The following is a 13,837-nucleotide window of genomic DNA, read 5'->3' on the forward strand; positions in this document are numbered from 1 at the left end:
GAATCGCTGACTCCACCTTTAAACACCGATATAACTTGAACAGTGTGCTGATCAGAAAGAGGTTATTACAAGTCCTTTATATTTACTCAAGTGAAGCACTGCTATATTCAGTCATTATTCACCCATCACTTATCTATTTCTAGGGCATATCTTCAGAAGACTCCACCATGGTTTGACCCACTTCATGCTGATCCTGGGGACGCAAGCCTTTACGCAGAAACAAAGTCCAAACAAATGAGTAGCTGGAATCCTTCTTTTCACACACAGGGTTCCATACATCAGACAGTGGCTGCTTGTCTTGGAGGTACTTGTCTCGTGAAGGAGGCCTTCCCAGTTTGTTTGACTCATTCAGACAGCTATAGATTCAGCCAATATGACCCATTTGAGACAGAAAGTATGTTCAACCTACAACATAGGGAGCAAAAGGAAGGTGATACTAACTACAGCCAACAAACTATAATTATTATGGAAGAGGAGCCTGCAGTCATTGAGTCAGCCACCTACCTGTTTGAGAGGCATTCTACAGGATCAACTTTGATGAGTTACCACAAGGGGGAGCTGCTTATCCTAAGGGGAAGCCATTTATTTTCTACCTCACATCAAGATGTCATACTAGTTGGCCATGGCAGCAAGGGTACCAATGGAACGGTCCAGCTTTCTGGTTATGGCCCAGAGGAACTGGCCAGATTTGTATCTAGGTTGAAATCCGATCAAATCTTTGGTCATCTTGGCACCATCAGCCTCATTAGTTGTAACCTTGGAAAAGACCCAAACTTTATGTTGCGGCTGCTGCAGGTTCTCAGGTCTCTCAGTGTAGAAACAAAGCTTCACCTGCACACCTCCCTTCTGTCTGTGAGCCCTGACGGAGAGATAATGACCAGGACTGACAGAGTGTGGAGGTCCCATGACCATCGCAGAGTCATTGCTGAACTGGACCCAAGAGGTGACCTGCTTATCAACGTTGAACTAGGATGTGCAGGGCCAGCATTTCCTGATTATAAAGGAAATGTTTTGTATCTCCAGACATTGGAGTGGCCAAGCCACCCTCAAATGTTCCTTCCAATGGAGCTGCGCAAAAAGTACCCTTCTATCGACTGCCTGGAGGGGCTTACTTGGAGCTTGTTCTTTGAGGAGAATGAGAGACGGCGTGCTCCTGATTATGTGCCAGACCGTGATGGAAGACACATGGAAGTCATTTGGCTTACAGAGCCAGTTCCAGAAGAAAACAACTTTGTCTTCAAGCAAATCAATAACATTCAGGATCTACTCGTGGAGATACGATACAACGCCAGAGAGGAAGTCGCATCAGATCCTCACTACGTTCTGAACGACTGCATTTACAGAGTACACAGAAGAGATCTCAATGTCAGTTTGGTGGGCAAGTTCATGAGCAGCGGCAGTCAAGCTGAAATCGAAAACTTCCGTATTACTTTTAACGAGCAGCAGGGCAACTCCTCCCTGCAGGAGCTGAGAGAGGGACTCAAAGCGACCAAGTTCAACGATTTCTGTCGTCAAACCTTCCAGTTCCAGCAGTGCAATTACAACTGTGAGAGATGGGGCCGTTACTTCATGGCCGCGGTGTTTTCGGCATCTGTGCGAAACTTCCGGACCTTCTCTCTTTTCCTCATGAGCGTGATCGGTTGCGAGGTGGGCCGCTTACGAGGCGCTGACAGCCCCCTGTGCACTGCGTTTGTCGGAGCCGACCACCCCATGACGACAGAACAACCCTGGCCCGCACACCTGAGACGAGGGTTCTACGGCTGCACCGTGGACAACTTTGAAATGTCGCCGCAGAACAGGCAGCTTTGGTTGGATCAAGTGGTGGCCAAGGAAAATGCTCTGTACATCAAATCAAAGCAGATGATGAATGCCGTGGACCACGACGAGCAAACGGAGCTGGAGATCTTTGGCAGGGTCAAAGTCATGAATAAGTACGTGTTCTCATCTTATCTAGAATTCTTCCGAGGTACACCAGAAGGAAAGAAACTCAAGAGAGGATGTACTTCCTCTTTCCATGACAACCCATAAGGTGTGTGTAATGTGTGATCAATGCAGTTCATCTCCTTGTGTGTTTGTTGCATAGTTGGCTCTAGTGCCATTAGCTTGATGCTGACAAGACAATGCGATAGCCCTAACCCTAACCCTAACCCTGTTGCACAGTGTACTTTTTCTGCTTCAGCTTATAGTGTTTTAAAAGCTCGGAGTGGATATGTTTTTCATAATGTACTAACTTAAAGAAATAAAACATAACTATTACAGCAAGATACTTTACAAACTGCTTAAATTGGATCAGACATTTTTCTTCAAAATTAAACCAATAAATGATTTAACTATACAAAGTCTGGTGATTTCTATTATGTTTATTACATCATTTTTCTAAAGGTGTCACGCAGGTCAGAATACAAAGAATTACAAAACATAAATACATAGAAAATGTAGGATCACAGGGGGTAAAGCAGCACTACTAGTAGAAAAAAAACATGTTAAGGGACAAAAAGACATATTTTGAGATGTTTCTCCAGATGTCAAACATACTGAATTTAGGAAGAATGCAAACAACATGTTTGTGTTTTGTTTCTCACATAGGAGGACAAATTGAGATGATTGGTGTCACATACTTGAAGGGTCACACTACAATGGAAGATACTGTGTAAACTGTCTTGACATAATAACACATGTTGTGAATTGAAAAAATTGCAGCTATATTTGATCCAGTTCTGCACCAAATAAGAAGATATTTAACTTGATGTAGTTCTTTAAAGCTTCTGAAAGGCGTACTGTCATTCTTTCTCAATATCTCTTATGATCCGGCCTCAGCTATGTTTGATGATACACACTCTCATACATGTTGTGCCTTCAAATGGAACTTGAGTTTGTAGTTTGTTTTCGACATGCAATGTTGACTAATCTATATAACTGTGTATAAACTATATACGTGGCACATATTTGGTTAGCTAGTGAGAAACTGATTACCAGGCAGGTGAGAAAAAATGGCCGACGAAGACCCTGTGCCTTTTATTCTAAAATGGTGAATTCAGTTCAATGCCATTTGATGGAATACACCATTTTCAAACGTGTCAACACTCTGCTTTGCGCTCTTAGATTATGCACTTGTGAATATGTGAATACTTTAACGGTGAGCTGGTAATAAACCTCCTATTATGAGTTAATTAAACACAGCCCACCTGAAGGCACCACCAGTCATCACTATACATGGAAAACAAACATAGGAGAAAATTGAAGCCAATTAGGGAAAATAACTATGTTAAAATGACTGTGATAATGCCTCGTGGCTCTTGCCTCAGATAGATTCAAAACTAGTGTTCGGTCCACCCACAAACAAAGTGATAGTTGGATGGTCCTAGTGTCTGAAGGGTTTGATATATGTGTTATTAGTTTAATATGCAACATGTAGCACGACCATGTCTGAAGGCAGTTAGAAGATGGAAGCTTAGTGTCAACCTGATTTTGGTAACAGCACCAACATTCCCCAAATCTCTTCCCATGTGATATGTTAACATTACCATAGATCACTTGTGTATTTGATCTTTGATTATGATTCATTTACTTATGTATTAATACAACAGAGAAGGACAGCTAACTATGTGTGGCTAAACATGCTAGTCAAAGTCAGGAAAAAGGCAATATCAATATGTGCATTATGTTAAGTCAAATAACATTGCTGCAAACGACCTAATTCAAGACCACCAAATGGTTACAAATAGATGGTGTCTGCTACTAAAGAGGAGCATGACACAATTAGTTTGATTGTTTGATTCTTAAATCCTTTAAATGAAATATGGCATTGTGCACATTTAGACAATCTGAGAATTTAAATGCAAACCAGCCTGAATTTGAACTTGTGCACAGGATGCTGGGGGCGGTATACTGGCAGGAGTGTGATCTAGAAAAATATCAGTCAGATAGAAATCCCTGCACGTACAAATTGTAAATGGCACCTTTTATATTCTGTACGACACCTGACGAGGGCGAGTGATGTGCATATTGTTGCTGTGTATAGTGTGGCTGCAGTGGAGAAGCTAAGGGGGGGGGGGGCGTGCTGATGTGTTGTTGGGCTGAGAGCCGGCTCTTCACAGGAGGATGCAGCTGCAGGAGGAGCCCTTCTGGCCCCCTAGGATGCCGTGCTGCGTGGTGGCTACCGACTGGATCAAGTTCCAGAAATGCTTGAAAGAGATGCCCTCGCCGTCGCCTACACCCATCTTCCTCATGATCTCCCCCATGCCCTGCTCTGAGCCGACACCCTGTGAGAAAAAACACACACCAGGGAAAACAGGTTTAGACAGTCAGAAATGATTTGTGTTCATTAGAGGCTCAGTCCTCTCAGTAGCAGACCCGGGTTGGAATCTGGCCCGGGGTCGTTCTCTGCAGGTAATTTCCCTCTCTGCCCTATTTCATCTATGTCTCTCCAAAACAATCTTAACATTTGAAATTTAAAAAAATACAAATGAATAAATAAGTTGCGTTTGATGTGCAGTAGCCACTAACCCGAGTCAGTCAGTTATGTCTCATCAAAGTCAAAGCTGAAAGAACAAGGTGACATCCCTTAAAGAAGGTTGGATAATGCAAGAAACAGGAGGATTCAGTCGAGAGATATATATATATATATATATATATATATATATATATATATATATATATATATATATATATATATATATATATATATATATATATATATATATATATATATATATATATATATATATATATATATATATATATATATATATATATATATATATATATATATATATATATATATATATATATATATATATATATATATATATATATATATATATACACACACACATACATCTTATATAATATTTTGATGCATGTGTTATTGTAGAAATGCACAAATGCTCCTCAGGTTGTTACACCCGACAGTAGAGGAAGTGGTGACATCAAAGGTTAGACGAACCAAGGTCCTAAAGCCCTAACTGCTGAAAAACGTAATGTTAAAAAAACTGAAACAGTCCCTGAAACAATGACCTCAGTGTTCTCACTGATAGCTACCAGCCCGTCAGACTTTACAGATGACCTGATCCACTTTATTTAACGGGTCAAACTTGAAAATCAGCAACAGCAACACTAAACTGTGGCGCTTGTGTACAATGGACATTTTGATTGATCATTTAATGTCCACCTTCGTTATCTTTGTTATAAATAACTTTGTCTAACCTGTTGGCCAGTTTGCAGCTATCCTGACCATCGTAACTGCTCTTGTTTTTCTGACTTTGTCTGGCTTATTTTAAGTGTCGTCAACAAAACTCAGTTATTAACTTGGTTTCACAATGCTATAATAGAAAAGACAACAAAGAAAATAGGACCTAGTTTCTAAGAGAAAATAATTGTAAATATAAAATCACTGCATGCACGTTATTAAAGTTCTAATCGTTACTTTACAGGGCTTATGCAGATAATAAACTCCTAAAATAATGTAAGATATTTTATGGTTTATTTTGTTGATACAAAATGTGAGATATGCCTTTAAATGCCATTCACAATTTCTGTTTGATCATTAATATTTGTCTGCCACAAGTGTTAATACTATGGTAAGTGTGGATTAAACAGAACCAATACAGACAATAGGAGGAACAGTCCTGCATATGGGTGTTCTGCTGATGTGGCATGTTTGATCTATAGACAGAGAGTTAAAGCCTTACGCAAATGATCAGCTAAGACAGCAACATTCAACTCAAGACTCCAGTATGATCTCACATATCTTTTCAAAAGGAAAACGTAGGAAAATGTATGTTTCTAAAATAGCAAACACTCCTATGCTGAAAAGTTATATATTCATCAAAAGATCCATTGACGACAACGTAAGCTCTTTAAGCCATAACTCTGAAGACTAAGGTGCTCCGAGGAACTTTCCATTTGTGTTCATTCTAGCGGCCCCCTTTGGACAAAAGCAGTAGTGTTTTTACAACGCCAGCTGTTGTTCCTGGGCATTAAGAAAAAAACATATACAAATGGCATAATTTGCACTGATTATCTAGTTTGCTGTTACACATCATTTATGATCTTTAGAGGAAAAATGTGTTTCAGAAATATTTAAAAGTTTCTCGTAGCCACTTTAAATAAAGGCTTTCAGTGGTATACTCATGTGAATTAGGAACACCCCCACCTTGATTGTCAGCTGAATTAAAGCTATGATGAAGGCTTTTCCCTATAGTTTATTTTCTATTTGTTTACTAGTTGTAATAGTGTGTTTGGTGAGTGTGTGCAATAGGCCTGTGTGACTGTGTGCTGATGCATGTTTCTGACTGTCTTCCTATGACGTGAGTAAGCTGAGGTGTGCTGCCACACCCAGCTACAGTCAACACACTGCAGGCAAATGATGAGGCAATGACTGACAGGCAATGTTACCTTAACAAGGTTAGGCATCTGGGAAGACAAAAGACCTTTGAATTCATCCGTTTTCAGTGTTGGACTATTGTCAGCGGAAGCAGAGTGGAACTGGGTGACCAGTGTGTTGAGAGCCTTCTCCAGGTCTGAATACTGAGGGGAAAAGAAACAGATCATGTATTATTCTGATTAACATGACCATGTGAAAACAATGTTATAATGGGAAAGTGGTTGCTCATAGTCTTTTGTGTATAAATATATGTGTACTGATGTATATAAGTGTATGCAGGCCTAGGCATGTATACTTTATGTATATGTGTAGGTAAATCTTATTAAGGTTTATTTTCCTTTTCTTTTATGTATATATGTATGTAGGTACATTACTTTTTTCTCTCCATTTTACTTGTTTTCTTTCTCTTCTTTTTTGCACCGAATACAGTACATATATACATATACTGTATGTATATTATAAGAAAGGTCGAGGAATGAGGATGCTGTAAATCTGAAAAATAATAGTAAGATGATAACCTACATTTGCTCCTTCAATAAAGTATATAAAAAAGAAAGAAAGTGTTGAGTCTACAGAGAATGATCAGCTCCTGACATCATGGCTTTACAGAGCTTCATAGTTCATTGTTTGGCTGTCCGTCCCTAAACATTACTGTTGTCAAGAGTCTCATATTCTTAAACAACACGAGACAGGATGTGGACAGCAGTTTTCACAACCAGGCCAGTAGTTTCCATCTGCTTTGCACTAGGCCGAAAGAAACCTGGGAATGCAACGGAACGCCATGGAACACACTAAAAAACAAGAGGTAGCAGTGCGTACCCATGAGGGTAGAAAATGCTTGTAGCAGGAGAGGTACCATTTTGAAAGACAATTGTGTACCCTTCAGTTCAGGTACATTTTTGCCGAATGTTTCACATTGTGATGAAACGTATAAGCCTCAATGCTAAAGGCTTTGAAATGATAATATAGAGGCTAATAATTATAATCAAAATCAAAATTATTTATTATGCGTTGTTTTTGTTATTTATTTATTTATTTATTTATACAGGTAAATCCCATTGAGACCGAAGACTCTTTTGCAAGGGAGACCTGTTTTCCTTTCCCACGTTACCATTCACACACACATTCATACACCGATAGCAGGCTAACTATCGACATTCACACGAGGCAAGGTGGGTGAAGTGTCTTGCCCAAGGACACAACAACCATGACACAGGTGGCAGGGCGGGGATCGAACCTCCAACCCTTTGATCATCAGCCGACCCGCTCTACCAACTGAGCCACAGTCGCCCCAATTATTATTGCTATAAATACCTGAAAATAACTAAATAATACTACAAATCATAATAGTTATTATCAATGTAGGAACATTTTTCAATGTTGCACCTACCCTTAGCATTTACAATGGTAGAAATGTGTTCTCTCTTTCATGTTGTAAACTTTAGTGAGTCAAAAGGCACGCTACTGTCCTCCTAAAAAAAACTACTTAATGCTTAAACATCCTTAAAAGGTGTATCTGCGAGTACCCAAATGTTCTTGTCTCTCGTACCACCATTTTTTTGAGTGTGAAAACAGCATCGGCATCACATCAATTCCTGTGTGCTGAATCATCACCTCCTGCTTAGTCCCAAGGTCAGCAGAAGAGAAAGGAAACTAAGCAGGCTCTAGATGTGTTCATGCCAGTTGTAACTTTAGAACACTTTATAAGGCTTCAGAAAGCAGATGAAGTTAGAAGAATGCAGCGTCTTTTAAAGAATCTGAGATTGTTTTTTTCTTAAATTCCAACTCTTTCCACCCTTGCCTCCTTTAGACTGGCAGTATGCTTGGTAGAAACTTGCTGAAACTTTACTGTACATGTATGTGATTGCAGAGCTGTTAAACAATAGCAGGAAAGCTCTATTTGAATAAGGTGTGAGCAACATTTTCTTTACTTTTTCCAAGTCTGGAGAACCAAAGGCAATCTATTCCATTTGATCTACTTTAGTACGTCTAGCAGCAGAGTTTATATAGTTGGCCTGTAAAAAAAACTGTAGTTTATAAGTTTATATAGAGTTTTATAACTGAGTTGATCAGACTATCTTCCAAAAGGTCCATTGAATGACTGATATGGAGCGTTTTGAACGTATCACACTCGCCCTCATCAACAAGTTGGCCTCAGAAGACCTTGTGGTGAGATTGTTTAGTCAACCAACCGCTGTTTGCAGGGCCAGGAATTTTTTTTGAGTCTCAAATTTTACAACAGTGCATTTTGTATTTATTTTTTACTGTTGCTATTTCCATAATTTAGCACAATTTGTAGACATTTATAACAAGCAGTATTTATTGATTTGTTTTGTATTTATGGCCACTTGGTGGCTAATACGGTTGTTAAAAATGCTCTTTAGCTGCTACCTGTTCCACTTTTATTCACCCGCTATGTGCTATGTGAAACCAAAGGTTGAATCTCATAGACTTAGAGATTGTGGTGTAGTGGAGCTGAAGAATCCTTTTGATTCAGTTAGTATGTCAGTGATGATCAGAGCAGCATTTAACATTGTCGTTTTAATGTTCACGCTGCACATATATTTATAATGGAAACCAATCACAAGTTAGAATTTACATCTGTAAATATATTTTCAATTTCGTCTACCTTTAAGTCCATTTTATCTTGCATTCTTAATTCACTTTATATGGCGCACCTTACCTCTATTCTTTTTAGTTGCACTGTGTCCTTGCACTACTATTGTGTTTATTTGTGTCTCAGGTGTTGCTCTCTTCACTTGTGTTGGGAGGAGCCTCTGGGACTTAAGAATTTCATTGCCAAAGACTGCTGTTGTAATTGAATTGCATATGACAAATTAAACCATCTTTAAATCTTACATCTTGTCTCTTGTCCCATCAGTGAGACACACTCCAGTCTTGCTACAGTTATTCAATGCATGTGAACCAACTGCTTTTCTCTCTAAACCACACCCACTATGACTATGACTGATGTCCCATACAAGCTCCTGCAAGCCCTTCCTTCACCTCAACGGATACAATCCCAAAGAGAGCACAGCCCGGACTGCAGACAAGGCATAGATAGTGTGCGCTACTGTTCTACATGGCCACAACCTAAATACATTCACTGAAGTATTAGAATCAGAATCAGAAAAAGGTTTATATTGCCAGGTACGTTCACACATACAAGGAATTATTTGGCCTCGGCTGATCGTGCATAATAATAAACATACATTAAATGTTTTAAATCAAATAAATATAGATATAAAAATATAAAATATAAAAATGTACGGTAAAAATATTATAAAAAGAGAGATAGGTGCAGTTAGATAAAAAGCTGTGCAATTATGCAAAGTGAGCAGAGTGATACGAAATGTTAAAATTATCCCCGTTTCATGCTAGAAAAAGTATTATTACATACTATTAAATTAAATGCAGTATGCCAAAAATACCTGGATGTCCTACATCCAAATTACATCTTGCAGTATGCAAACCTGCATGCTTTAGCATGTAGTATAGTATAGTATAGTATAGCGTAGCATAGTATAGTATATATAGTATAGTATAGTATAGTATATGGGTGGAACAGTTAGTTGAGGATAAGCCTGTGTGTGGTTTGTCAATTAGTCTCCCTGTGTTTTTTTAGAATGCCAACATTACCACACTACCACACCCATACTCCTGTTCACTCCTGGTCTGAAACCCTACACAGGTAGTTTCTCTTACATCACCAGTGAGGTGGGACAAGGTTTATAAAAATGGTTTGAAATGTTTCTCAAACATTGAGCAATTATACACCATTAATCCTTGACCTACAGCATAGTTTGAATAAAAAAGGTACACACACACACACACACACACACACACACACACACACACACACACACACACACACAGGTGGATGAGCTCCACCTGGGCCCGATTCTCAAAGTGAGACACGCCCCTGATTCAGTTACTCAATTAGCGCTATAATAGCTACACAAATGCTTCTTTTTCATTCATTTACTTGGATGGACAATGTCCGTAATATTCCCACAAGAGGAAGGGTGTTGTTATAGCGAGTGTGTAGGCCTATAGGTGTAACAACAGGACCGAGTGTCACAGTAACTCTTCTCAGGGAGGGGCCGCAGGCAGCAAACTGTCTGTGCAGCCGCAGCTCTCTATCAAGTAAGTCAAAGTAGGCGAATCTGAGCTGAACTGAATAAATCTATCGGATTTTCTAAACGATGGCAGACAGGCCCCCGTGTCAGTTTGGTAAAAACAGCTGGTAATAGCCTAAACAGTAGAACTCGTCGTGGGCTAGAAGAGAAAGCATTTTCGACATTTTTGGCGTGAGATGGCGCGTCTTCAGCTGCCCCAAACCGAACCATTTTAAGGACCTGTTCTGCTCTCTTTCAGCGCACTTTGAAACCATATAGTAAATAATAGTTCGAAACGCATCTTCGAATGTTAATCCGCGTGAAGTATGATGAATAATTGCACAGAGAACAAACTAAGCGAATAAAGCAAAGTTTGCTTGAGAAGTTGTCTATCCCCGTGGAAACTAAAAGTAAAGTTGAAAAAGTTGAAAAACAAACTTTACGCGACCAGTTTTTCTGGTTTCAAAAGCTGTCGCCAGTAACAGAATAGCGTGTATTAGAGGCTTCTTTTTCTTACCTGTGCCATGTCGACGGTGGGTTTGAATGTGGTTACTTTGAGTTGGTGCGTGTCTCGCTGCTCTCGCTCCTGCTGTGTGGCAGAGGATCAGGGCTTGTGTCACCAGCTGGCAGCGCGCCTGGACCCTCCCTCTGCCAGGAGGAGCGAGCTGCTGGAAAAGCTAAATTCTACCTCATTTCACACAGACATACGGTCTACCTTTATGACACACACACAGACGCACGCACACACGCACGCACACACACATGCACACACTCACACACACACGCACGCAGGCACGCACACACACACACACACGCACGCAGGCACGCACACACACATACGCACGAACAAGCACGCACACACACACACACACACACACACACACACACACACACACACACAGGTTGTGTTTTCATCACTTCAGAGTACATGTTTCATTGACTTCCTGGAGACTTGCCCTAACCATAACCATAACCACCACTACTTGCCTAACCCTTACCCTTACCCTTACCCTAACCCTTACCCTTACCCTTACCCTTACCCTTACCCTTACCCTTACCCTTACCCTTACCCTTACCCTTACCCTTAACCCAACCCTAACCTAAATCTACTGTAAGTCTACCCTTACCTTAAAGCAAGTCTTCACCCTATAATGCAATTATTACGTTTTGTGGACTTCCATTTGGTCCCCAAAACGAAAGGCATGTCCCCACAATATCACTGTGTAAACAGAAGAATGTCTGTAATACACGCCCCCCACCCCACACACACACACACACACACACACAACCACACATAAGGTTCGTACAAAAACCTGTTAATGTACAATAGGTCTATCCTACTGTATAAAGTGAAATGCTTGGAAACCCCACTGAAGCGCTAGCTCACTTTTTCAACAGACAAGTCATTCCACATCTGGAATCCTTTACAAGTTGGACACAAGTTGTTTTTGCAACAACCGTCTTGCAAGTCGAGGCTGGTATTCTACTTTTCCTCCCAGACTGTCACTGCAGTGTTAACCTCTTCCTCACTACCGACTCTTAAGTAGACGCCATAATGCTTCGGTATATAATCTAATAAAGGTGTATATGCAGATCTGTCTTCCTCACTGTAAAGGAAATGCCTTGAAGCTCTGTTCTTGGAAAAGAGTCTCCCAAAAAAGAAAAAAAAAGGTTGGGAGAAATAGAGAGCGAGAAGAGAAAAAAAAAACAGGCACGGCCACATTCTTTCTATCCGGTTTATGACTTCAGACAGTTAGTGGGGTGGGTGTAGTTAGTAGTGAGGGGAAAAAGCACAACCACAAGAATCTATCTTGAGAGAGAGGGAGAGAGAGAGAGAGAGACAGAGGGGATAGAGAGAGACAGAGAGAGAGAGAGGAGAGAGAGAGAGAGATATAAAGAAAAAAAGCTGACAGCAGACATTAGATCCTCGGCTTTTTCCTGGCTGGGATAGATAGTAAGGAGCAGCTATTCAAGGGTGTGTCAGAATGTTTGATTTCAATGATTTCCATGCTCACAGACCCACCCACTCCTTCTTATCCAGGTCCTTGAATATGAGTGACTGGGAAGGGTTGATGCCACACCCAGCCAAATAAAGCCACAGTGTACATTGTTTCACAATGACACTGTGAATATGAGAAACTCTCCTGTACTCCTGATTCATCCCCAGTGTTACTGCACTGAGCGGCTCCCCAAAGTAAGATAGATAGATAGATAGATAGATAGATAGATAGATAGATAGATAGATAGATAGATAGATAGATAGATAGATAGATAGATAGATAGATAGATAGATAGATAGATAGATAGATAGATAGATAGATAGATAGATAGATAGATAGATGACCAACAATTGAAGAAAACTTTTGTGGTGACTTAGGGAGGGAGCACTGCATGTGTGTTTGTGTGTGTGTGTGTGTGTGTGTGTGTGTGTGTGTGTGTGTGTGTGTGTGTGTGTGTCCACCAGGAATGAAAGAGGGAGACAGATTATTTAGTATTTCACCTCTATAAAGCTGGGATGGGTGGGACTCACCAGAGAGATTAAAAACAGATACTGTACCCTGACCCCTCCCCCCCCTCCCCTGTATGTGTCAAACTCTTTCCATAATCAGTCAAATATGTCATCCATTTCCCCACAATGCCACTGAATAATATCATCTCTTTGTTGGACCCATCCTGTCTGGCAAGCATCCACATCTCCTGGGCTCTTTCAACCCCGATGAGGTCACAGGAATGTATAATAGGAATTATAGGAATGTTCAGTTTTACTTTAGATAATCATGAAGAGTATTCATGGGTGTTCCTTCTCTTCTCATTAAAATGTGGACATCGTTATGAGAGTCTGTGTTGACTTTACTGTGTGTGTCAGCCACTTTACAGCTTATCTGTTCAATGTCCCCTTTTGAATGTGGGGTGGCCACTTAGACGCACACAAATATCATTGGAATGCTCTGCAATTTTTTTTTATATGGCCTTTAAAATACACATGCTGTAGTTGTATGTTTGTCCCTATAAATCAGTCATTCTGCCTTTGCCATCATCCAGGCAAACTGGTAATACAGCCCATTTGCCTTTTTACGTGTAGCTATGTCTAAGCTATGTTCAGACACTACATGTCTAGTTTTTGAACACTGTGGGTCTTACCATATAGGTATAAACAGCCCCAACCAGTTTCCATGTGTCATATCCTGACATCTATTCATTCATACCTGTAAAAATCTACTGGTACTTCATATCAATTACACTCAACGGTATTAAGTAGGCTTGTCCTCCTAACTAATGTAAAGGGAAACATTTTGAAAAGGGGAGCTAATGTTTACAATATAAATATATGTGT

The 13,837-nt window shown here is 40.1% G+C and overlaps 1 protein-coding gene across 1 annotated transcript; it reads right to left on the reverse strand.

Annotated features, from left to right (window-relative positions):
* Window positions 1-2,345: 2,345 nt before the first annotated feature.
* On the reverse strand, window positions 2,346-11,167 carry s100v2 (S100 calcium binding protein V2). The gene is made up of 3 exons (XM_080045681.1): window positions 11,021-11,167; window positions 6,397-6,528; window positions 2,346-4,262 (listed from the first exon to the last, which is right to left on the reverse strand). Exons 1-3 carry the CDS (start codon window positions 11,027-11,029, stop codon window positions 4,092-4,094), a joined length of 312 nt encoding a protein of 103 aa, XP_079901807.1. The 5' UTR covers window positions 11,030-11,167; the 3' UTR covers window positions 2,346-4,091.
* Between the last annotated feature and the right edge of the window lie 2,670 nt (window positions 11,168-13,837).

Source organism: Ammodytes marinus (assembly GCF_949987685.1).
Source record: "Ammodytes marinus genome assembly, chromosome: 17".
In the NCBI taxonomy this organism is placed as follows: Eukaryota; Metazoa; Chordata; class Actinopteri; order Uranoscopiformes; family Ammodytidae; genus Ammodytes; species Ammodytes marinus.

Excerpts from the sequence above, each read along its gene's own strand:
- s100v2 (XM_080045681.1), bottom strand. Across the intron at positions 4,263-6,396 it reads AGATGCCTAACCTTGTTAAG|GGTGTCGGCTCAGAGCAGGG; the intron begins GTAACATTGCCT and ends TTTTTCTCACAG.